General features: G+C 40.6%; 1 protein-coding gene across 7 annotated transcripts in view; it reads left to right on the forward strand.

The window, feature by feature from the left end:
• VCAN (versican) overlaps positions 1-26001 on the forward strand; it is a 152578-nt gene that overhangs the window by 100193 nt on the left and 26384 nt on the right. For 6 of the 7 annotated variants that reach the window (XR_007245089.1, XM_048503758.1, XM_048503757.1 and 3 more), the window contains 2 exons: positions 13731-13889; positions 15289-15371. Coding sequence is in view for 5 of the 7 variants with exons in the window: in XM_048503758.1 (XP_048359715.1) it covers positions 13731-13889; positions 15289-15371 (242 nt within the window). In the remaining 2 variants the exon portion in view is untranslated. Of the gene's footprint in view, positions 1-13613; positions 13703-13730; positions 13890-15288; positions 15372-26001 lie in introns of all 7 variants that reach the window. The other variant, XR_007245090.1, reaches the window with a different exon arrangement.

A 26001-nucleotide genomic window follows, 5' to 3' on the forward strand; every position in this document is an offset into this window, starting at 1 on the left:
CACTCAACATGATCAATTGTCATCAATTGCTACTATCAGTCAACTGGATTGATAATGAATATGATGGTTCTTTTATGTTGGAGGCTGATCCCGAGTGATGCTGAGGATTGTGGGTAGGGTTGTACCAGGGGAAAATGGTGCACAGGGCAACAGCTGCTCTGGGCGCCCCTCACTGTCCCTCACCCCCACGCCCCTTCCCTCCTGCCCCTTCCCACGCCCCACTTATAGCTGGCGGTGGCAGTTTGGGGCAGCCTGGTGGGGCCAGGCCAAGGGGCTCATGGCAGGTTTACAGCAGGGTCTTGGCTTGGCTGCTCCTGAAGGAGCATCTGTGGGTTGCCCCTTGACCTGGCCCTGACGGCTGAAGGAACAGACTGGTAGGGTGGCCCAAAAGGCATGTGGCAGACTTGCGGCAGGCTCCCGGGGCTGCCTTGCTGGCTGAAGTAGCCGCCTGGTGAGGCCAGGCCAAGGGGAGCTGCCACACAGGTAAGCTGTGGCCAGGGGGACAATTGGCCCGCCTTTGCAGCACTGGGCCCAAGGCGAGAGCAGGCTGGCTGGTTGGCCAGCCAGCAGCTGAGGGGCCGAGGGGCAGGTGGTTCCCCCTCCTCCCAGGCCAGGCCTAGGGTGAGGGTGCCTCTGGAAGGATCCTGGTCGGAGCTGAAAGCGCTAGGCAGCCGTGCAGGGAGTGAATGCGGGAGTGGGGGAGGAGGGGTGTGTGGGTGATTTTTTGCCCCCACATGACTATATGGCTGGCATCCAGACATGTGACCCCACATGTTCCCATGGCCAGTACACTCCCAACTGTGGGAACTACTTGGAGGATGGTGGAGGCCATGGTGATTCAGTGGCTGGATTGGCTTGGGGTTTAAAAGATTGCCTTCATGTGGGGGCAAAAAATCACCCACACACCCCTCCTCCCCCACCCCCGCATTCACTCCCTGCACGGCTGCCTAGCGCTTTCAGCTTTTATGGCTACCAATCTTGATCCTCTTTGATCTGAGATTGCAAATGCCTTAACAGACCAGGTGATCGGGAGCAACAGCCGCAGAAGGCCATTGCGTTCACATCCTGCATGTGAGCTCCCCAAGGCACCTGGTGGGCCACTGCGAGTAGCAGAGAGCTGGACTAGATGGACTTTGGTCTGATCCAGCTGGCTTGTTCTTATGTTCTTATGTTCTTATTGCCTGGTCGAACTATGCTGAATCTCATGAGTGTGGTTTGTATCCAGTGTCCACGAGGAATATTCTGCAGGTTGGGGCTTGCTCCTGTGTGGAGGTAATATATGCTGTCCACGATGTCAATATTATCCACTTCCTTCAAGGTTGGGCAGTATAAGAAATCCAATAAATAAACAAACTAGTTTTAACCCCTACTTCTCTTCTGTTGCTGAAGAACTGGCTAGGTTGACCTGACTTCATGATAATATCCACCTCCTTCAAATATTTAACTTGACAATTGGGTGGGTAGTGTGAGGTTTAGTGAGTAAGGGTTCTGGGAAGAGAGTGAGTCAGTGAGACAGATGCATGTTGTTAATGTGGTTAAGTGTTAAGCTGTGTGATTGTATGTGTATTGATGTGTAGGGGTTATTTAAAAAGGGCTGGATGTGGATTAAGCATGGCCACTGATATAAATTATCAGTAAATTTTGGGTTTGGGGATTTTTACCCTGGACATTTCCAGTAAGCCAAATAATATCACATGGACGATCTGGCTGAAAAGCATAGGAGGGAGACAGATCCTCCATGTGTCACTGAGTTTGCTCAGTGCCGCATGGAGGATCTGGCTTTCCCTTCTTCCACCTGTGCTTTCTATGCCCCGAGGGAGACGGATTATTCATGCCACACTGAGTTTGCCCAACGTAGCACGGAAGCATGGGGCTTGCTCAGTGCAGCATTCCTCCCCCCTACTGGCTCCCAAGTCCACATGGGCTTGGGAAATGGGGTAAGGGAGGAAGATTTAAACTGTCAAAAAAAAAATAATTGTTATTTGCCAATCGGTGAAAGAAAAACCTGAAAAAAGCAGATATGGCTTTTTCAGGTTTTTCTGTTATTTGGGCTTACTGAATAACCAAGTGTAATGTAGATATTACCTGTATAGCAGAGACCAGCACTCGGTCACGGATCACACTTATTGCCGGTGTGGGAGGTATGGTGGTCTGGTACCCTCATATCTGCAGAAGCACCTTTCTTGATGCTCCCCTCAAATAACACTAATCAGGTGACAACTTACAGGTGGTCCCTGGCCCCCAAATCATCCATCTGTCCTAGACCAGGACCAACGCCTTTCTGCCTAGTGGAACTCTCCTTCAGGTGAGACCCAGGCCCTGGGGGACCTGATGCAATTCTGCAGGGCCTGCAAGACTGAAATGTTCTGACAGACCTATGGTTGAGGATAGTGATGGTTTTCATTCTGCTGACCTCCGTCCTCTACCTTTCCCTATTTCTCTTATTATTACTGTATTATTTTTCTTAGTTCTTTCCTATTAGATCCTTTCTTCTCTGATTTGTCTCCCTTATTGTTTAGTTTAGTTTGTTTGTTTGTTTGTTTGTTTGTTTATTTATTTATTTATTTTATTTTATTTTATTTTATTTTATTAAACTTCTATACCGCCCTTCCCCGAAGGGCTCAGGGCGGTGTCCATCAATTATATAAAACAGTTAAAATCCATTTCACACCCAATCCCAGTTAAAAACCATATATAAATTATAAAAATTCAGATGGCGATTAAAATTGTTTCCCCTTCCCCATTCTTGCACCCACAGGAGTCCAGATATTTATCACAGAAATGTGGTGTTATCCCGTCTGGCCAAATGCCTGGCAGAACAGGTCCATTTTACAGGCCCTGCGGAAACTCTGTATGTCCTGCAGGGCCCTGATCTCACCTGGGAGCCTGTTCCACCAGGTAGGGGCCAGGGCCGTAAAAGCCCTGGCCCTTGTAGAGGCCAGCCGGATCACTTTGGGGCCAGGGATCACCAGAAGGTCTGCCTCAGAGGAGCGGAGGGGCCTAGCAGGGCGATATAGGGAGAGACGGTCCCGTAGATATGCTGGTCCAAGGCCACGAATAGGTCAAAACCAGAACTTTAAAGGTCAAAACCAGAACTTTAAACATGACCCAGTACTCGATCGGCAGCCAGTGTAGTTGGTACAGGACTGGAGTAATCCAGTCCCTAATAGATGTTCCCGCAAGCAACCTGGCTGCCGCATTTTGCACGAGCTTCAATTTCTGGATCATGGCTAAAGGTAAGCCCGCATACAGCGAGTTACAGTAGTCTAACCTAGAGGTGACCGTGGCATGGATCACTGTGGCCAGATCAGAGCGGGAGAGGTAGGGGGCCAGTTGTTTAGCCTGCTGCAGATGGTAGAACGCCGCCTTAGCCGTCTGGGTGACCTGGGCAACCAACGATAGTGATGGGTCCAGTATCACCCCGAGGTTTTTGGCGGACGAGGCTAATGTTAATGCCTCGCCGTGCAGCATAGGCAGACTAAAGGCTGCCCGACACTCCCCTTGACCTAGCCACATGACCTCCGTCTTTGTAGGATTCAACTTCAGCCGACTCGCACTCAACCAACCAGCCACAGCATCTAAACAACGCTGGAGAGCATCAGGAGCCGAGGTCGGGTGGCCTTTCATTGTGAACAAAAGCTGGGTGTCATCAGCATACTAATTTAAGATCCATTCAGTTTTGTTAACTGGGGTTTTAAACCCTTACTTCAAAAAATGTTAAATGAAAACTTCCGTGCTTTAGAATTTTACCAATTTGTAGTGGATTTCCACTAGAACAGTTAGTATAAGACTTCTGGGATAGATGTGTATTTTTGACTAAGTGTAGAGTAAAAAAATAACAATATGAATGGTAAATTTTCTGTTTGTAAAAATCTAATTTTTAAAAAACTTTTTAAACTTGGACATTTTGTTTTGGAAATGTGGTCAGACAACATCTCTCTCCAATTAGATTCTCTGTGTCTTATGGGACCAATTGCCTGAATTTAATGAGAGAGAATATATAGCAATGTAGCGGTAGAACACTGAGAAACTAACATTAACTTAACAAACTAAGAGCTCATAAAGGCATTTAGAAATCCGAATCCTTTCTCAGAGCACACTGTATGTGCTTTTGTGTCTGGACCTCAAGTTCTGTGGCTTTTAATGAGTCACAAGAAACATGTTAACATAATGAACCTCAGAATTGTGAACTACTATAATTTTGAACTTGTTTCAATATTACTTTTCATCTCCCTCAGAGGTAGAAAGATTATGTTACAGAATGAACACAAGTTTAGATCCTTTCCAAAGGTAATAAGGACATTTCCAAAATGAATGAACTGCAAACTGTAAATGTAAATTTTGCTCCATATCTCCAAGATGTAGTATTTTTAGAAAATCTTGCTTTGACTGGATTCTCTCAGAATTAGAACAAGAGAGTCCTCCAGACATAATTACATAAATATTAGCAGATTTCAGACTTGCCTTTTATCCTATGCCTTCTGGGTTAAAAGGCTGTGTAAAGCACTTAAAAAAATACGAAAAGCCAAGAGCCTGAAGGGACTTTTCATTTTGGTTAATATTAAAACCTCAGGCACAGGATTAGATCCATCATTTATTATATTTCAGTTTTGCAAATGTCTGGTATAGCCCAAACAGCTCTTGTGAAATATGTCCTTTAAAACAAGAATTTGACAGTGTTTTTACAGTAGATCAGAATTTCTGAAAATATTTCTCCCAATAAATCCCCAATACCAAGTGACCTTAATAACACAGTTGCTTAAGTTTTCACTTGATGTCCAACGTGGAAGTGCTTTTGAGACGGTTAATCAGAACATGACATAGTTTTTTCAATTTAACATAGACTTCTCAGTTAAGTTCAGAATCGAAATTTCTTCCACTCAAAGAGGTTTGGGATTTCAGGAAGATGCTCAGTGCCAGGTTTTTCAGACTTTTAAAAATGTATTGGCTATTCAAACAGATGTTTGGCAAGGAGTTCTAATTTTTTGGAACTGAACCAGATTTCAGTGGATTGAAAGCAAAGCCAAAAAAGATGGAAGATATGTTCCTTTCCATAGGAAGGGCATAGGTGGGTGGCTACTTGGTAGCATTTTATGCCTTATACAATGATTTATTTTCCAGCATGCTTTATTAATCAGACTAAACCTGTAAGGATCTGATGCTCCAGTAGCATTTTTGGCACTTGTATTTCACATTTTTTTAAAAAAATCTTTTTTAAAATGTAAAACCACACTTTTATGTGTGTTTCCTTAGCTTATAATGTTTACTGAATGCAGATGTGCATTTGAACCTGCTGCCAAAATTGTACAGATGTAGTTGTGAGTAGACTACTCTCATTGGGACTATATAGTTCAAGCAAGGTTTATTTGTGCTTTGTTTTTTCCCCAGGTTTCCCAAGCAAAATAATAATAAAAAAATCATTAGTAAAAGTGTTTGGTTTTTTAAAGGAGATCCTTGTCCAAATGTTTGTGATTCCTGTTGCCTCTGCCCACAGGCTGTCTTCTGGAAGTCATTGTAAGTTGGGGAAAAAAGAACCGACTCTGGAAACAGTTCCCACAGCTCATAGGTACTGGGAAAGCATATCACTTTTAGAAGACATTTAGATAAATTAGATGCTCCCCAAATCTTTCCTTCAGAAGCTTGCTTCAGCATTTCAGGCATCCCAAAATCCTAAGGTACAGTCATCTTGGGAACTTGAGAATAAGCTTTTCCTGAGCAGGACTATGCTGACAGGATACACGTTCTGTATAACTATTTTCTGTGAAAATATTTGTATTATGTTTCAGTTTTATAAAGTCCCCATAGAGAGACAATGCATAGAATTTTCATCTATATGGCCATCAATGGTTTCTAGTCTGGGACTAAAGAAAACCTGCATTATCAGAAATGGTAAATCTCTGGCCCCTTCCGCACACACAAAATAATGCGTTTTCAAACCACTTTCACAACTGTTTGAAAGTGGATTTTGCTATTCCGCACAGCTTCAAAGAGCACTGAAAGCAGTTTGAAAGTGCATTATTCTGCCTGTGCGGAATGAGCCTCTGAAAATATGTGCTAGGAGACATGATCTGGGAAAGACTGTGACTTCTTCCTGTTGTGCCTCCTGGTTGCCCTTGTGTGAAACAGGATATTGTGAAATAGGATACTAGACTAGATAGACAATGGGTTTGATCCACCAGGGCTCTCCATATGTTCTATTATTGTCCAGATGCACTCTAGGAACACCATTTCAGAGGGTATTTCAAACTACAGTGGGAGGGAAGAGGCAGAATGAAACTTTCTCATAGGCAGAAATCCTTTTGCCCATAGAAATGCTATGCTGGATCCAAGCCCCTGTTTGTGTTCTCAGCTTTCTGGGTAGATTTGACTAAATTATTTGCTCATTTCTTTCTAGTACTTGAAATGCAGACTTGGTATTTTCAAGGTTTTCTTTTTCTTTTCAGAAATCAAAAGAACTACTGTATCTAATTTGTTTTTGCTTTTCCACCCTAACATAGAAACTGATATTTTCTTCTGCTATGAATCTGAGAAGTATGATATGTAGCATAACATTTAGAAATCTGTATCCACACTGTAGTTGTAAAGAAATGTCTTTATTATGTTTAGCAATCATTAATGAAAATGAACTTCTATATCATAAAGATTTTTAGCTTTAGCAAAACATATTTTAAAATGCTGTAAAGATGACAAGTAGCATTTCAGTGTTTCCCCCCCTGTGTAATACATTCTTATTATGAAAGTCTTGGACGTTATGATTAGGAAATAAAGTGCACTGGGTTAATTTTTCTAGATTTGAATTATTCAGGAAATTGACTGGTTTCTGAGTTTACGATTTCCTTAATGCTTTAATAAACACAATACTCATTCTTATATTATTGTATAAATATGGTTGGTGAGAGTGAGTTTTAAATTTAATAAAATAAAAAATAAATGAAATGAAATACTAAGAATGTTTTATAAAGGAATATATTAATTAACCCATCTGGAACTGAAGATGAAGGATCATGCATCTGACCTGTTGCTAAGTAAACAAAACTGTCCCTTACATCAGAAAGCTACTATGTCAAGAATGATATTAGGTTATGTGTTTTCGTACATGAAATTATTAAATCTAGTGGACTTGTGGTATGTTAAAAGTCCAAATGTGAGCGATTATACATTCTATTCAGACAGACATCAATCATATTCCAGAATTGGTATGAGTTGGATCTCAAAAATGCCATTTACCAATCTCAAAAAAATGGAAATAAAACCAAAGATTTGTGTGGATTACAACCCAATAGAAATAACATGGCAGACAATGAGAAAAGGGAAAAGGAGATGGCAATTAGAAGATAATGTTCTACTGCAAAAAGATGTTGTTAAAAATGTAAAAAAAAGTTTGACGAATTTTTCAAAATAAACAATACTGAAGGAATGTCAAACACAATGATCTGGGAAACAAATAAAGCGTATATGAGAGGAAAATTGATAATAATAGCTGCCAAAGAGAAGGAAGACAAGATGGAACAAAAAAAAACCCCATTATCAATAGAATAAAAATTCTGGATGAGCAACATAAGAAGAAATTGGACAAAAAACATCGAAAGAAGCAAAAAGAAGCAATTAGACCAATTTGAAATTGAAGAAATGCAAAAGAAGTTAATACTTTTGAAGCAAAAAGCTTTTGAACATGCCAATGAACCAGGAAGATTCTTAGCATATTGCCTGGGAAAAGAAACTGATACAATAACAGCCACAGGGTTAACAGCAAGATTACTCACTCCGAAAAGATACAAGAACAGTTTGTCTCTTTCTTTTTAGAACTATACAGGAAAAAAATTGCTGAGGAAAAAGCTGTAAAGGATTATATTGCCAGGATTCCCATGGAGAAATTTGCAAACACCACTTTTCAATGGGTGGTGGACCTGCCCTCTGTGATCCCAATGCTTTTAAATGGGAGTCATCTGAATGGCTAAGATTCTCATATGCATGTCTGCATATCTTCAAATGCAGCTCCTCCCAAAGGGAGGACAAGTTGGCAGGACAAGTTGAGTACAACTATGTACTTTTCAGGCTGAAAAAACACCCAGGATCAGAGCTTGCTGAGCAAACATCCTGGGGCAACCTTCAGCAAATGGAGGCAGGGAGAATCCCTTCAACAGCACACAAAATGTTGGGTGCAAGTGGAAGGTGAAACTGCCCAGAGAACTAAATGGTTGGGCAAAAAACCCCAAGATGCTTCCTGAACTCTGCATTCGTACAGCTGGGCAGGGGATGTTGTTTAGGGGGAATGTTGTTTAGGCAGCTTAGGGGGGAAAAGATGCACTTTAAAGTGTCCTCAAAATAGGATGGCTTGAGCAAAAATAAAGCATTCCAAGGATGTCTTGTGGGGGGGGATTGTGTGGAGTTCCTCCCCAAGATGCCTTTCTTTGCACATTTAGGACATCTTATTTGTGCTGTGTAGACTGAACCAGTATAAAAGAAAGAAACCCATTAAAAAGTGCTACAGTTCGAAGTAGGATTGTCAACTCTTAAGCCTGTTCTGCACAGGCCAATAAACACGGATTAAGGACAGTAAAAAAACACCTCGTTTTTGTGGGGGAAACTTCATATGGATTCCACTCCTAAAACGAGTCTGCCCCGTGTTATTTTCCCCAAACCAGTATTTTTGAGAATCGCGAGTCTTGAAAAATCTTAGGTTGCAGTCGGTTATGAGCAAACAGCCAGGCAGGAGGTGCTTTATTCGACTGCACTTTCCTTTTTTAAAAAAATTCCTGCCTTACATCTGCGTAGCCACGCAGGTGCAAATGGTTGTATCATGGTATTGTGAGACATCAGCATGGCTGTGGGGGTTCATTTGTGCATGCCTGCGTAGCTACATCAGTGGGAGGTAAATAAAAAAAATAGACACGTCTCTGTGTGAAGGCGCAACAGCAACCCATATTGTTTCCTTGGGCTCCAATCACTGCCTGCACAGATGAATGCGAATGTGAAAACAGGAAAGTGGGTTACTTTATCCCGACTGCAACCCACTATACATTTGCTGTGCGGAAAGGGCCCTAGTTGGGAAATTCTTGGAGATTTGGGCCTGGGGAAGACATGGTTTGCAGAGGGATGGTGCTTCAGTGAGGTATAATGCTATGGAGTCCACTTTCCAAAGCAACCATTTTCTTCCGAAGAATTGATCTCCGGAAACCATTTGTAATTCCAGAAGATCTCCAGGTTCCTAGGAGGTTGGTAATCGTAGTTTCAAACTGTATATTTATTTCTGTTTAGCAGCACTGAATTATTGTCTGATGCAAATACTTCCATTCTATGTAATGTTATCAGTACAATCCATCCTGTGAACATAGACAATGTGCAATTCATTAGTGAATGTTCCAATTTTATATCTGCCTTAAAGCTGGAGTTCTTACTACGTTGCTTCTTTGGGCTTCTGAGTAGAAGAAGAGAAAATGTCTGCCCACCCCTTAAATTCAGTAAATGTCTCTCTAACACCAAAGAAGACATCAGATCAATTACTGGGGTTTTTATTTTCAGTTAAAGATGGTGCCATTTCCACAGCTTCTTCCCAGAAAGCCAAAGGTGCAAGGTGATACAAGCTCTTCCCAGCATGACTGTCTATTGAAATCTGCTCATTATTTTACACAGCACATATTAAGATGATTGCCTGAAACTTTGCCCCTGCCCCAACATCCGGTCTGAAGAAAAATGTGAAAACTTGAACATTATTGTTTATTTGGAAGAATTGTAATAAAATACATTGTATAGCTTTTGGGATGAAATTCAGTTAAAATTAAGTTATTCACAAAACCAGTGGAACAAGTTACCTACAACTAACTCAGATTGCATGTGCTTTGTGACATATTGGGCTGGTCTGGACAACATGCATATCAGTACATAGTGGAGTGCAGAAAGGAGAATATGATTGTGCTTTATCACCTGCCATAAACACCCCTTTGTTTTGGACTCCACTGGTTCACCTGTGCATGTGTGTACTGATTGAATCATTTATTTATGTTTATTTATGTTTATTTATTTATTTTTTCAATTTATATACCGCCCGATCCCCGGGGGGCTCCGGGCGGTGAACAACAGGAGCAATCATACAAATATAAATACATAGGCTCCATCCCATAAAATAGCTTAAAACTCATAAAAATAGCGAGTAACCATAATACATAATAAATAAATAGAAGGCGTCTGGCCCCAATTTAAAAACCTACCTCCCTGAGGGGGGGCCAGTGGGGCTCCCCATATGAGGGGGCTCCTCATATGAGGGGACCCTGATGTAACTGCCCCAGGCACAGAGCAGTGAGGGGGCACCATATTAGCAGCTGGACACTCCAAAGGCCTGGTGGAACAACACGGTCTTACAGGCCCTGCGGAACTCACCCAGGTCCCGCAGGGCCCGGACAGCTGGAGGAAGGGTGTTCCACCAGGCCGGGGCCAGTGCCGTAAAGGCCCTGGCCTGCGTGGAGGCCAGCCGCATCATAGAGGGGCCGGGGACCACCAGCAGATTGGCCTCTGCAGAACGCAGAGGCCGAATTGGGACATATGGGGTGATGCGGTCCCGAAGGTACGAGGGCCCCAGGCCGCGCAAAGCCTTAAAGGTCAGAACCCACACCTTGAAGATGATTCGGAATTCAACCGGAAGCCAATGCAGCTGCCGCAACACAGGCTGGATGTGTTCTCTGAAGGCGCCTCCTGTGAGCAGGCGTGCTGCCGCATGTTGGACCAGTTTTAACTTCCGAATCAAATGCAAGGGAAGGCCGGCGTACAGCGAGTTACAATAGTCCAGCCTGGAGGTGACCGTTGCATGGATCACAGTGGCCAGATCCGCCTGGGATAGGAAGGGAGCCAACCGCCGGGCCTGACGAAGATGGAAAAATGCAGTCCGGGTTATAAAACCAGTATTAGTCCGCACCAAAAGATCTTTCTTTATCTTTATTAACCTTTAATAGGCATAAAACGCACCAAAAGATGTCAAACAACTAGAATGTAGGTTGATGCAGCCAATACAAAGTGCAATGTATTAGGATTAGGACTACCAAACTCTGAATGAGTATAGCTTATTAGGCACACAAGATGTGGATATAATAAAGAAAATTGATATTGACACAGTGGCATAATCCAGTCCTTTCCCCTTTATTAAACAATTTCCTGAACTATTAGTTACAGTGAAACCCTATTACCATTATAGAAAAGCTGTCCTGAACAATTCTGATTTACTCAATTTGTGGAGTGATAGGAGTGTGGGAGCCTTCCTGACCTAGTCAGGTAAGGCATCCCACAACAGAGAAAGGATGTGTATGGACTTTTGTGGATGATGCCTGTTTGCAGGGCTATACCCGCAGAAGCCCCTGAATAGTTGAGTGGAGCTGTTTTGGCACAGCATAGGTGGAGAAGCGATCTTACAGATATCGGTATTCAAGTCTATGCAGGGTTTTCTCCTTGAAAGTTAGTACCATGAACTGGATCTGGTAGCTGGTGGGCAACCAATAAAGTAGCTACAGAATGGGAGTAATATGCATGCTCTGTCTAGATCCTGATAATAACTTCTGTGGCATTCTGTACCAATTGGTGTCTCCAGGCTGACCCATGTCTCCAGGCAGACCCCTGCAGAGTGTATTATAATAGTCTAATTTAGATGTTTTTGTGGCATGGATCCAAGTGACCTCAGTGGCTGAGTCAAGGTGGGGGGCTATTTTTCTAGGGCCGTTTCCGCACGGCCAAAAGCAGCGACGCGATGACGTCGCAAATTGCGACGCATCCCAAAAAAAGCGTTCACACAGACAGGCGGATTGCTCGCGCAGCCCCGCTTGAAAGCGCTAGCGGAAGCGGCGTCTGCAGCGGCGTTTCGCGCCTGCGCACTTCTTGACGAAGCCGTGCAGGCGCTGACGCCATTTGTAGCGACAGCTCCGTGGCGGCTGTTACGCGACGAAAGGTCGTCGATGCGTCACATAAAAGAGTGGTTTTAAGCGTTTTCTGAATACACCGTCTTCGCGCCGGTTTAGCGTTTTCGCGACGGCGCGACTGCGCACCTCCGCCGCTGCGCGTGCGAACGCTCTCGCTCTGACGCTTCTTTTTCCGTTGCGACGACGTCATATTTTGCCCGTGCGGAAACGGCCTAGGCTTGGTGAAAGTGGAAAGAAAACCTTTTTTGCATCTGATTTAGCTTCTTGGCTGAATCTCCAAGTGAAGTGTATCACCACAGGTTGGAAGTACAGTGTCCTTCAAGGCTTCAGCAAGCATTACTTCTGCCTTCTATGGTGAAATGCAGTGTTCACAGGTTCATATTTGTGACTCATTTCCCAGCAATGGTTCAACAATTAAATGTATCATCTGTGCATTGAATTTGTACTTCAGCCCAAATAGGTGATGAGTAGCATTGAAGGTAGAACAAACGTGTCAGTGAATCACGAGGGAAGGTGCGTTGAGAAACAGGAATAAACTTTCCTTCTGAAGTGATGGTTGTGTTATTTGCTTTCCAAGAAAAATAGGGAGTCTGGAGATATCAAAAAGTTAGTGGGAATGTTGCCCTTGGTTTTATCTGAAGGATTAGTTTCATGAATAAAGCTGAAGTCTATGATACTCATCTTACAGGCATCTGTAATGTCTATATTTATAACACTACAATTAACTGTGGTTGTGATTTTGTTAAAGGGTTAATAGGGCTCTTTTTGTTAAAGGGTTAATAGGGCTCTTTTAAGCATAGTGCTCAGAAGCAGGAAGTTGGGATACAAGATCCCATTAGTAGTACATTTATGAACATTCATGATTCAATAATAGCTAGTTGGGAAATTGGTGGCATGGAATTGTCATGCACAGGGTGTGTAGTTTCATCCGAAGGAGTTACTGTGGGCCCATGGGATTCGTCTTGCTGGAATGTATAAAAATTACAACTTCACTTATGCCATATTTTTCCTGTGAAGCTTCATTTGCCTTAGAATGGCCTTGCAAGCTTTTAAATCATATATGTAAGTTATTTTTATATTTCCTCTTAGAAGGTGGTTCCAGGTACTTGTAGGATTATGTTTCCTAGGTCTTTGTTTTCATCTTTGGAAAATTAAATATATATTGGAGAAAGAAATGCATTTGGAAAAATATACAATCAGTTATTATAATCTCTAGATTACGAAATATGGAAATTGTTATCTTTGAAGATTTTGTTGAATCTGCTCTTCTTGCTGAACCGGCAACACATGTAGTGTGCAGATTTGCATTGTGGGAGCTGCCGCTATGATGGAAGCTTTTAAGAAAGATCTGTGTCTTCAGACATAGCTCTTGTCCCTGAAGTACATAACTGCTTTGGAAAATCTTGTTTGATGTGGACTCCACCATATTTGGAGTTTCTGGATGCAGTAGAGTTATCTGTCACTTCCTTGTGGTGCTGAGGGATTTTAACTGTACAGATTCCAGTGCAATCCACTTTGCCAAATCACTCTATCAAACAGTGCTACTTATTAAAAGTTGTACAGTAAAAGTTTGAAGAATCAGTTAAGAATCAAGTGCCAATGATGCAGGCTAACGGAAAATAAGCACATTAATTGTAAATATTACTTATGTGTTCAGTTTCTTTGAATACAGGTAATCTTGGCAATGAATGCTTCTGTTTGGTTTTCTTTCAGCATTGAATCAATCAATAGACATTCCTGGGAATCAACCTCTGTCTTTCTCTTTTGAAAAAACAAACATACCCAATGCAACCTATGTTTAGGTAAGAGTTTTTCACTTGTTTGTTGCAGACACTGAAACCTGTGATTACGGCTGGCATAAGTTCCAAGGGCAGTGCTACAAATACTTTGCCCATCGTCGGACGTGGGATGCAGCTGAAAGAGAGTGCCGTCTCCAGGGAGCCCATCTGACGAGCATCTTGTCTCATGAAGAACAGCTCTTTGTGAACCGTACGTGGCATTTCAATTGCAGCAACATAACGGGAATTACATGGTTGTAAAGAAAATACCCACCAGGGTTCTAAATGTTGTTTTTAAAATGTATTCCTTACAAAACATGTATTATCGTTTATCCTTAAAAAGAGGACCTTTTGTCTTCAAGAAGACTTTGTTCCTTTCATTCCAGCTCCACATCTGTCTTATTCATCATCTGGGGTGGGGAGAAATGGATGATCTTTGAAGAAAATAAGGCTTTACTATCCTAAAAAATTTTGTTCATGAGAAAAAGACATTAGAAGAAAACTCAGTGAAGCATTTTATTCTGACCACTTTTTATTTTAAACTTATGTTTAGACAATCTTATCTCTAAGTACTTTGAAAATACTGTTTCACTCAGGCATAATATTATCAGTCACTTAACATTTTCTTGTGTCAAGCTCAAGTAGATGACATTTGTTACTATCCCAGGTATAAACCCAGAGTAATGTTACAGATTAATACACATAGCATTCATTTCCAAACACTCTTAATTAGTTATATTCATGTTTAAAATGTTGGACCCTCGTTTTTTTCCAGAAAATGTGTCAAGTTTGCATTATCTTCTGGGAAGATTCCAAGTTGCTGGTTTTCTGCCAGATACTTTGGTGCACTGATAAATATTTCTGCTTGATGTTACCAAGGAGGATATATCCTTGACAAAAACAGTGCATTCCAGCACAACTTCCCAAAAATCAAGCAGAAGATTAGAGATTATTAGAATAATTTAAAAACAGAAACATTCCATGATACTCTTTTGTTATTCTTACCTTATTAACATATCTACTTTCCCCACAAACATGTAAATAAAAATAACACGGGGGAAGGTTGTTTTAAACTAGTGGCTCTTTCACATATTTGGCATATTCCAAACATCCAGGGCTCCAGGGTACACAAGGATATTCTTTTGTTCTGGGAAAGACAGAGTGTTATCTGTATCAGTGAAAATTCACAGTTGGGAATCCCTGTTGTCTGCATATAGCATTCTCTAATTCACAGTGGAGAAGAACTTACACTTCTTATGTGCCAAAGTTTCAAGTTTTAATGTAGCAAATGGCTGAAGTAGGGCCTTGCAAAGAAATGCCACTGTTTGACATGCTGTAGAATACAGCCATCTGATAACAGGAAAATACCAATATACTTTATAGATCAGTATCTATAAGCCATTGTTGTATATGGAAATCATTGTTATAAATACCTTTAGCTGCAAATATGGGAAGGTTCTGCAAGCATTCATTTGTCTTCTACATAAAACTTTAAACAAAAATGAAACAGGAAGCCTGATTCAGCCTGCAAAAATGTTTTATTTTGAGACAGTTCCTTTTATGGGGAAGTTAGTAAAAATGTCTTCCTGGTTCTCCCCTCACACACACAGGTATTGGCCATGACTATCAGTGGATTGGCTTAAATGATAAGATGTATGAAAATGACTTTCGCTGGACTGATGGCAGCGTGTTGGTAAGAGACCTATACAATTTTATGGATTTGTTTTTAATTTGTGGCATTGCTTTTGAGAATGTAAAATAGGTCAGGCTGCTGGAACAATAGAGAAATGTGGTTTCTAGAAATTGTCATCTAGCCAACTCTTCTGCGTGCCTTTTATCCCTACTCATGGTAATACCTGGTGTGAGATCGTTGTGGATTTGAGTCTCATGACATGTCACACTGCAGGGATTAACAGCAACCTTTGCCTTGCTGCTTGTTCAGACCTTTATCTCTTTCTCCTCCATCCATAGAAATTTTAGCGCAAAGTCTACTTTTTCCTTGCAGTGTTTGGCTTAACTCCTTAGCTACAACAGAAGAAACTCAAGTAGTGGTAACTACACATGTATTAAATAAAAACTATACATAAACATTTTTAACATACATATCTTGCAGCCTTGAAGCAGTGGCATATCTACAAGGGAATGGGGGGTGGGCATTGCACCACGCGCATGCCGGGGGGTAGAAAAACCACCCCCGCCATGCCCACTTTCCTTTGTTGTGTGTCTGTTCAAGGGGTGGGGGCAGGGGCGCCATTTTCTACCCCTACATCCCTGCCCTGCAGCCATTGCTCATTTCTGTATGTTGCAGCCCCAGAAAGAAGTCACTGGTGATTTCCACACAGCAGAAATAAAAAGTCCTGCAGAGGTTTAAAAAATATCAGTTTTGGCTTTTTTAAAGTTTGTATACAACCCACTAAAAACAGCCAGCCAAAAGCATTGCCAGCCAGAAGGGATATTTTTTCCCACTTGCTGCACAGAGCTCTGGTCAGTTTCACAGTTGCACCTGCCATTGTTTTCTAAGGCAGAGATTCTCCATGCCACCACTATTTGGTAAAGGTTTTTATGGACGTTTCCTTTGCTTGCGGCTCATCTATGTTTTATTTTGAGGGATATGTCTATGAAGCTACAGCAACACAAATATACACATATTGCAGTTTCTTTAATTATGATGTCATAGCTTTGCAGGCATACCCCTCAAAAAAAAAAAGGAAAAATGACATGTTCGAGATCGCTTGGCAAAATAAACTTGATTCATCTACTTTTTGCCAGGGGTGTATCTGGGGAGTCAAATGTCCCTGAGTGCCCCCATTTGGTCACCGGGGGGGGGGGGTGTGTGCAAAAAATTCAGGCTTGTTTGTGTGTGTTTTGTATTTTTAGTGTTTTTTCAATTTTTGGCTTGCAGGGGGCGCAGTTTTTAGGCTAGCAGCACCAAAATTTTCAGGGATTTCTCAGGAGACTGTCCTGGTGATAGGTCTGGTGAGGTTTGGTTCAGGGGGTCCAAAATTTTGAATGGGAGCTAATAGGAGATGGGATCCATAACTGAGGATCCATAACTTTGGACTCCCTGAACCAAACTTCACCAAACCTGGGTGGCAGGAGAGTATCCTAAAGATACCCTGGCATTTTGGTGCTGCTAGCTTAACAATTGCTCCCCTGACAGCAGGCACCCCCCAAATTTTCCCAGATTCTCCTTTTAAATCCACCCCCTTGGGCATCGATTTAAAGGGAGAATCTGAGGTCCCTAGTTTAAACATTGAAAGTGATTCTGTTTCAGGGTGGAGGAGAATCCACCCCCAAACAGCATCACTTTCAATGTTGTTTTAACTGGAGACCCCAGATTCTCCCTTTAAGGTCGATTTAAAAGGAGAATCTGGGCTCCCTTGTTTAAACACCATTGAAAGTGATGCTGTTTAGGGGTGGATTCCACTGGAGGTGTTTTGTGAGAGATGATGCTGACATTTGTTTGGTAAATGTTTTGCTGGGGGTGATTTGTGAGAGATTTACATGCTTAATACCCACTTGCACTGGCTTGGAGCTGTTTCTCAGGCTAACAACCTACCTCATAGGGTTGGTGTGAGGACAAAACTAGGAAAGAGAGTTGGTGCGGAGAGAGCTATGTATATTTTGCTGAGGGTGGGAGGTGTTTTGTGAGCTGGTCCAAAAAAAGCATTGTTTGGTCATGGTGGGGGAGGGTGGCTGTTCATACCGGGGGGGAGGGGAGTGCCAAACTCAGGGTTTCCCCCAGGCTCCAGTTTGCCTAGATATGCCTCTGATTTTTACAATGAATTGTATGTGAATGAGCTGCAAGCAGAGAAAATCTCTGTGGGGAATCTTCATGAAGAATCTGATGCAGCACAAAAAATGGTGGCTGCACACAGTGAAATTGAAAGTAAGAGGTTCCTGGCCGCTTTTGTTTGCTCAGCAGATAGAAAATTTCTTCAACCCAGGTTGTGGGAGAAACCCTACTTTAGCGATTTTCAAAAACCCAGGTTGAAAGAAATAGAATATTTTGAGGATGTTTTTGGGAAGAGAGCTGTGTGAACTTCTTCCCCAAAATGTTTTTTTTAAATGTCCCCAAGACATTTTACTTCTGCTATGCAGAATTCACCGCTGAGATTCAGCTACATTCTAGTGCAGTAGCACTAGCACCTTAGAGATCAAGCAAAAGTCAAAGCTCCCTTTATTGGGTATCTAATGAATGGAGCATTGATTCTCCCCCCCAAATCTTGTTGGTATCTAAATGCTACTGGGCTTTAACCTAGCTGTTTTATGGCAGATCAGCATGGCTACCCTCTGAAACTAAAGTTATGGAGGAATCTGTCTTGATGAATTATCTTTCAAAATATTTATCAATTACTCTTGAAGGGTCTGTTTCTTTCAGATTTGATCAGGTGACAGCTTGGAAAATGGAAGGGCTTTCCCCATTTCTCATGTGTTCCATTGCTGTGATGCTTTATTGGTGGAGCAACTGTGCTTTGTTGTGTCTACAGGCACCATTTCTCTTGAAACAGGAAAAGAGAGAGCCCATTAAATTCATGGCACCCTCCCACCACTCTTCTCACATTTCTGAAAGCATCGCACATTATGACTGCATTATGGACTTGGGCCCAATCTGCATGGGCCAAGGATGTCGTCGGGGTGTGTGTGTTCTGTATGCCACATTTCCTGCATCCCACTGCGGGGTGGGGATTTGGTGCTGGGCTCGTCTGTTACTGGGGGAATCCTGGTTAGTTTCTTTTCCTCTGCTGAATAACATGCTGAAATTCACCGGGTCACCTTGTTTGATCTGAGATTGCAAAATTAAATGAATAAATTAATATAATTTGTAATGAATTTGGTAGCATCATAGTTATCTACAAAAGCACATTGGTTTGTACTAGGTTCACCTGGATACAATTTTTTTAAAATTAAAGGTATTTTGGAATACTAAATCAGTTGCTGAATTGCTATCAACTGTTCATGCCAGCACAGACTTTCATTTTTTTGGAATATATCAACCCCCTCCGCTTTTATATGGACAAAACTTCTGTTTTTCCCAACCAGAAGGAAAAAAATTAATCATCCCAACTTCCACAAACTTCAAAGAATAGGGAGAGGATGTGGGTCACGGTTAGAGCATCTGTGCTGTGTGCAGAAGATCCCAGGTTCAATCCGCAGCATATCCAGTTGAAGTATCTCTGCCTGAGACTCTGGAGAGTTACTGTCATTTGGATTAGACAGTACTGACCTTGATAGACCAATGGTCTAAGGCAGTAAAAGGTGGTTTCATGCAGTTGTGTAACAATAGTGAGCCTATTATAGCAAAAGGGGGAAAGGCATAAAAGGAAATACACAAGGAAGATATGAGAGCTGGGTTCTTTAATTTGCAGCAGAACCAGCCTCTTTTTAGCTGTATCATGTAGAAATTTCCATTCAACATAGAAAATTATAGTTTTTTTCTGCAGCTTCAGATGTATCTTTTACCTTTTATGAATAATGCAAGAGAATATTGCTTTGAATAGAATCCGAAATATAGTTGTGGATCTGAAGGAGTACTCAAGATGATCTGGTAAACTCCACACACTTTGTCAGTCTGAACAGTGGCTTATATCATGTGTCATCCTAAACATCTTCAGGTGCTCCAGAGACTTTTGTTCTGCTGCTGCAAGGTTTGGTTGAACTAGATTTCTGCTATTGTATATTCTGCTTTCAATGAAAATATAGAGCACATGCTCTATATCAAACATCATCATCTGTTCTAATATAACATCTACTTTGCTAATAACTAAGAAGAGCTTCATATATCTTGCATATTATTGCAACCCTTCATCAGATCTTGCACTCCAAGTTATTGACCCACTCCTCTGTTTAATGTATCTCTCTCCTTTGTGGTAGTCAATTTTGGAATTAGAATCCTTCCAAGCAGCCAATCTCAACATTTATTACATGCTGGAAACCCAGTATTCTTATAATGATTCAATTGTTTATTGAAAGAGTTCAGTTTGCTTGTGAGCTAATTTGCATGCCATGGAATGATTTACAACCTTGTACTAAACAGATTATGTTAGTTCCTGAATGGATAGAAACACACATACACATAGGTGGTTTTCTGAAGGAAAAATAAATGGACATATAGGAAGATTGCCAAAGATTGTTAGATGCTGGGGAGCAATCAGCAGGTGAGGGATGTCATCTTAGAGACCTGCGGGCTTCTGTGAGACATCTGATTGGCCATTGTGGGGATATAGGATACTAGACAGTATGAGCCATTTGTCTGACCTAGCATGCTGTTATGTTCTATGTTAGTAAGAAAGCAAGTCAATGAAAGCCAGCATGAGGTAGTGGTTAAGGTCTGTAGTGACTAAGATCTGGGAAACTCCGGTTCAAATTCCCACTCACGCCATGGAAACTTGCTGGGTGACCTTGGGCCAATCACACACGCTCAGCCTTGACTTGGCAAGTATTCTTGTGGAAGATCTCCAAGGAATAACCAGGGCATGATGTGGAGGTAGGCAATGACAAACCACCTCTGAATTCCTCTTGCCTTGAAAACCCTACAGGTCACCATTAATCAGTTGTGATTTGATAGCAAAAAAAAGTCAACAAATAATGAGCTGTGGTAATGTTTGTGCAATATTTGTTCAATTTAGTTTGTTCAAACTCATGGCAGCATCTTCATTGTTCTTCCTTTATCATGCTTTTTTCCTTCTTATAAACAGAAGAAATTAATCTAAGAAACAGCCATGCCAAATAAACAAACAAGCTTTGGGCCCCAGTATGCATTTTGCATGAACTCAGGAAGTCGTAAACTTTTTCATTTTGTCCATTTAATGACATTGTTTTGCCAGGAATTGGTCCAGCCTTTTGTGTGTAATTGTTTTAGAGAAAGAAACATATAAATTATTAAGTCCAATGGTTTTTGCTGACACAGGATCCTATGTAATGATTATTATTCACAGGCTTTGCTTTCTCATCCCTACGTAATGAAAATGCTCCATTGGCTAAAAGAAAGGGCAAAGGGAAATGGGAGAAACCCCAGAAAACTAACAGCTGGGCAAAATCTATCAGAGTGCTGAAGAGCTATAGATCGCAATTTTGTAACAATTAAGAATCAAGTTACAATTGTAAACTTACCTCTTATCTTACAATAATGGAACTATTCCCCAGTTCCCAGATCCTACAAGGACATTATTCTTCAAAATTTATAGTAGAGTGTGTGTGTGTGTGTGTGTGTGTGTGTGTGTGTGTGTGTGTGTGTGTGTGTTTCTGTGTATGTATGGACTTAGACTTCAATCCGCAACTGGGCACCTTGGGCAACACATACATACACGTATTTTTTTTTAAATACTTATTCAAAAGGTGATCCAAGGGCAGATATATAATTTACAGCATATAACATATGTTTATAACATATGTTTATATACAAAGGACAATTGGGTAGAATTCCTATTCTGACCTCCTATTGACTGTTGAATAGAACTGGCGTAAACAATGGTTGAAAAAGCACCTACTGAAATGTGCTGGCTATTTTGTTTCCAAACATTTTTCATTTATTGCTATTGTTTCCCTTTCCTGCCATGAAAGGATGAACCATGCAATAAACCAGTTTAGAAATGTTAGACAGCAACTGTACCATGTACCAAATGTATGAAATAAATGGTACTGAGAAAGCAGTGATGTGAATGGAGGTGATGAATAAAGAAACAAATCCCTTGTCTGTATAATAATGCTGATGAGCCATAAAAGGTCCAGTTAGAATGAGAGAAAATTCTTAAATGAAAAGCCTTTTGTTGGTAAAAAGAGTTATTTACTTCACCTCAGTACTTACGTAATGGAAGTTTTTTGGCAGCAGACATTCAGAACTATAAAATGGCATTTGGATGCCAATCTCCCACTCTCTGCTCACCTACCTTTAGAGTACCTAATTGTTTTTGCCTTTAAAAACAAAGGGGGGTCTGAATACTTAGCAGTTTATGTTAAATGATGGAAAATGCAGGTGTTTGAAACATAAAAATCAAGTCACATGTTGAAGTGGTTCAACAGTGATCCACTTCATCTGCAACATTTTTGAGGGAGCTATAGAAATTCTTTGGTCATAGAACTGCAGTTTTAGGAGTTATGGATACTTTTGTATAGCTACCATGAATTTTCAATGAGTCTAGTTTTAGGTTAAGTTTTCCAGAGAATGAGTGAACAGTTGTCTTGAACCGATATACAAATCTTGACACCTGATTTGTCTTGAATCCCTTCATTGATTTAAATATTTTCAAATTAGGAAATCCTTCATTGTTCAGCTTGTCGTTTAGGAAACAGCTGATATTTAGTAGCCAATCTCTACTTTTCTGTTAGTAATCTTATTGTGATAATTTCACACTGGGACTTAGTAATGACCATATCATATTTGTCTTGGTGGTGTAAAGTGCTTCAAGTTGCAGCCAACTTATAAAGGATATCCAAGACAAGAGATGAACAGAGATGGTTTGTCATTGCTGTCTCTGCCAAGCTACTTTGGACTTTCTTAGTGGTTCAAGTATTAACCAGGGCTGACTCTGCTTAGCTTCCAAAATCTGATGAGATTGGGCTAGTTTGAGCCATTCAAATCAGGGATTTGAGTTTTATATGTTATGATTACTTTGTTACATTTATTAAAGGATATTTATGTACTCAGTTCAGTTATTATTGGATTTAATATTTAGTATTTACATGTATCTGTTCCTCAGTTTCTCATGTTCTCAGTACATTGTGCCAGTCTACTAGATTACAGGGGTATAATCTGTGGGTCTAAAGGTTTAATATCTTTTTTGGTAAAAGAACAGGGTTCCACTGGTGTAAATTGCAACTGAAACAAATAAGGATGCCATAATCCCAATTGGATCCTTCATGAGGTAGTGATTTTACTGTAGGAATGAACCTACTTTTTTCATTTTATATTGTTGGATTACTGTTTCCCATGGAAATGATCAGCTGTTGGCAATTTACCAAAATTAACAACTGTAAAAATACCAGACTTCTGCAGCGCATTTTTCCTCCTTACATTGACTGGAATGTCGATGAAGTTAACAAAAATAATTCCAGTAAATGGAGTAAGTTTCTAATCCATGAGGGCTCATTGACTAGCAAAGCTTTAGAGGAAAAAGATTGAGGTCATTTCAGAGCCAATCATGAACTGTCACAGTGGTATGGTTTTTAATGGGCCAAATGAAATGACTTTATTTTATCAGCCCACCTATACCTCAAGTTTTTCATACAGTTTCTCTGAGAGAAACCACCCAAGAATAAGAGTGAGAAAGAGCAATATCTAATATTTTGACTTTGAAATATCTGAAATTCAGTAGGGTTTCTAATGCATAGTGTGCCTTAGTTCTCTTCAAAAGAATTCATGTCTCAGTTTTATTAAAACTGTTCCTGTAGTCTAGGGAAACAATGAACTATGAAGAACTCTAGATTACCTGAAAATCCTTTGCAGCATGAAAGTGCAATCTAACCCTTCTTATGTCCAAGGCTTCTTGTAATGTATCTCCCATTTGTACAACTGGACAACTTGGAATTAGATTTCCTTCTTTTGTTTAAAAAATCATACCAGTCTATGACATTTAGGAGGAAACAACCTAGAAGGTTTAGTGGCATGTCTCAAAAAAGATGTACTCTTTATATTGTCCTTTGGGTGCTCTATTTAGCTGTTTAGAGTCACTTCAATACATAATATATGTTTTATATTGATATTAGTTCTGTACAAGAAATTGCATGTACATTATATTGTCAATCAATTGTCAATCAATCTATTGTCAATCAATCTATTATATTCTGATGATCCTATATCAGCTGACAAAAGTCAATACAGTCAATGACACAGGAAAGAAAATATATACATACAGTACAATTATAGCCTTGTTAATCTAACTTTCAGAATGTGTATGTAAAGTGTTGCTAAGCTGCAGCCAACTTATGGAGACCCCATAGGTTTTTCAAGGCAAGTGATTAAGCAGAGATAGTTTGCCATTGCCTTTTTCTGCAAAGTCTTCCTTAGTGATTTCCCATCCAAGTACCAACCCTGCTTAACTTCTGAGATCTGATGAGATTGGGCTATGCTATACCATTCTACATCCTTAACTTCCATGATACCTAGTTAATAAAACAGCTTAATAAAGCAGCTGAAGCACAGAATTTAACTACCTCCAGAGTGGTTTCTCTGGAATGATCTGACAGGAGAAGGGACATCAAAAATTTTCCAGATCTTCCTGGAAATTTGGATAAGTTTGGGGTGATGTATAATGCACAAATGTCCTTATAAAATAAACAGTACAATAGCAGATGTTTATCTATTTCAACTAAATTTAATTGGCAAGGACAAATAGTCTGAACATAGGGGATATACAAGTACCAACAACACATATGAGTCAACAGAAGAGTTGAAGGTAAAACATTAAACAAGGCCACAGTGAAGGCTGTTCAATAATTCTAAGGCATAAATATATTTTTCCAGGATAAAAAAATTTCATGGCTCACTGCTGCAGGACATGTTTGAGTCTGTGCTTTATCAACTTGTAGGGCTGTATCCCAAATTCATTGCATTTTTTTCTTCAGGCAACCCAACGTGCTGAAGGGCTATGGCAGAGAGAACCATTAGAACTGTAGTTTCTCCTCTACAGCTTTTCTCCATCCAGAATGAAAATTATCTGTAAGGCTTAGGCAGAGTCTGCATGGGCCAAAAACAACAGTGTGAAAATGGTGTGAAAATAGTGTAAACCCTTTTACACCATTTTAAACCATTTTACACAGTTTTCACACCACTGTTTTTGGCCCATGCAGAATCTGACTTAGTGAAGTTAATCCAAGAAGACTGAAATTTAATTTAAATCAGAAGCATATTGCTTGAAGCCAGCTACATGCTTCAAGCAATGCTACCCCTGGTTGTACTCTGAGAAGGTATTGGGGATGTAGTATGGAATGTCAAATATAGATATAGGAAATTTAGTTTGTTTCTAGGGAACAAAAATTACTGTAGGGACATATCTGTGAGGTATCCCCTTGCCCTGGAATTTAATCACATATAGGCTGATTCCGCATGGGCCAAAAACAACGGTGTGAAAACGGTGTGAAAACAGTATAAACCCTTTCACACCGTTTTAAACCCTTTTACACCATTTTCATACCGTTTTCACACTGCTGTTTTTGGCCCATGCGGAATCAGCCATAGTGATTAAAAAAGAATTTCAGAGTAGCTGATACCACTCCTCAAGCATTCTTGACAACAGAGACCCTCTCAGTTCTCTGTGAGCAGACTGACTTGGAAACAACATCTCGATGTTTAGATATGTTTACCTGGTCAATATCCTGGTCATCAATTTGCCACGTGCTCAAAAAATTGTTTGGAAAAGACAACATTTTTTGGTTTTTTGGAAGTTGATTGTTAGCTGCTCTACTGGAAATATTCAGTGAGAGTCCAGAAAGGGCTTTTTTATGTCCTACTCCACAGTGGGATACAGTCACTGTATCATCTGCATAGAGTAGTGTGGGAATCAAGCTATTTGCTAGTTTAGGCAGTATTCTAGATGCAGAAATTCAATTGCAGGGGGAGTGTATGATACAGTCCTATTTCACACCCCACCTGGCAGGGACTCTATGAATTACATTTTACTGTCAGGAAACTGGTTTCATACAAAGAACAAGTAAGCACGAGTCCACTGAGGATGCTTCTAATTTTGCTTGCAGTCTGTCTCAAGCAATGTTATAAAATGCCATTTTATAGTCCACAAAGGCCACATAAAGTGCCCTATTGGAACTATATTTCTCTATCAAATGATGTAAAACCAGGCCTCGGTCATTAGTGGCCAGTTTTAAAGCCCACTTGTTCCACAGACAAAATGTTCTTTTGGTTAAGCCAGTTCCAGAATTTACAGCATAAATGCCTGGTATAAAGCTTGCTTGCCATGTTGACTTGCATGTCTGTTTCATTTGTATATCTGTTTATACAGCAAAGAGCCAGTGTGGTATATTAGTTAGACTTTTGGACTAGGAGCTGGGAGACTTATGTTCAGATCTCAACTCTGACATGAGTTTTAATGTTTTAATGATGCTATATATTTATATTAATTATTTGTTGTTACGATTGTTTATGTAACATTATTCTGTTGCCCACTGCCCAGAGCCCTCAGGGGATGGGGCAGTATATAAATATGATAATAAATAAATAAATAAAAAATAAAAAATAAAATGAAAGCTTGCAAGGTAAATTTGGGCCAATCAGAAACTCTCAGCTGAAGGTATCTCATAGAGTGGGTGTTGTGAGGATAACATGAAGGAGAGGGACAATGATTTAAGCCTCTTGCCCTATTGGAATAAAC

The sequence above is a fragment of the Sphaerodactylus townsendi genome, linkage group LG07, assembly GCF_021028975.2.
Source record: "Sphaerodactylus townsendi isolate TG3544 linkage group LG07, MPM_Stown_v2.3, whole genome shotgun sequence".
Taxonomy (NCBI): Eukaryota; Metazoa; Chordata; class Lepidosauria; order Squamata; family Sphaerodactylidae; genus Sphaerodactylus; species Sphaerodactylus townsendi.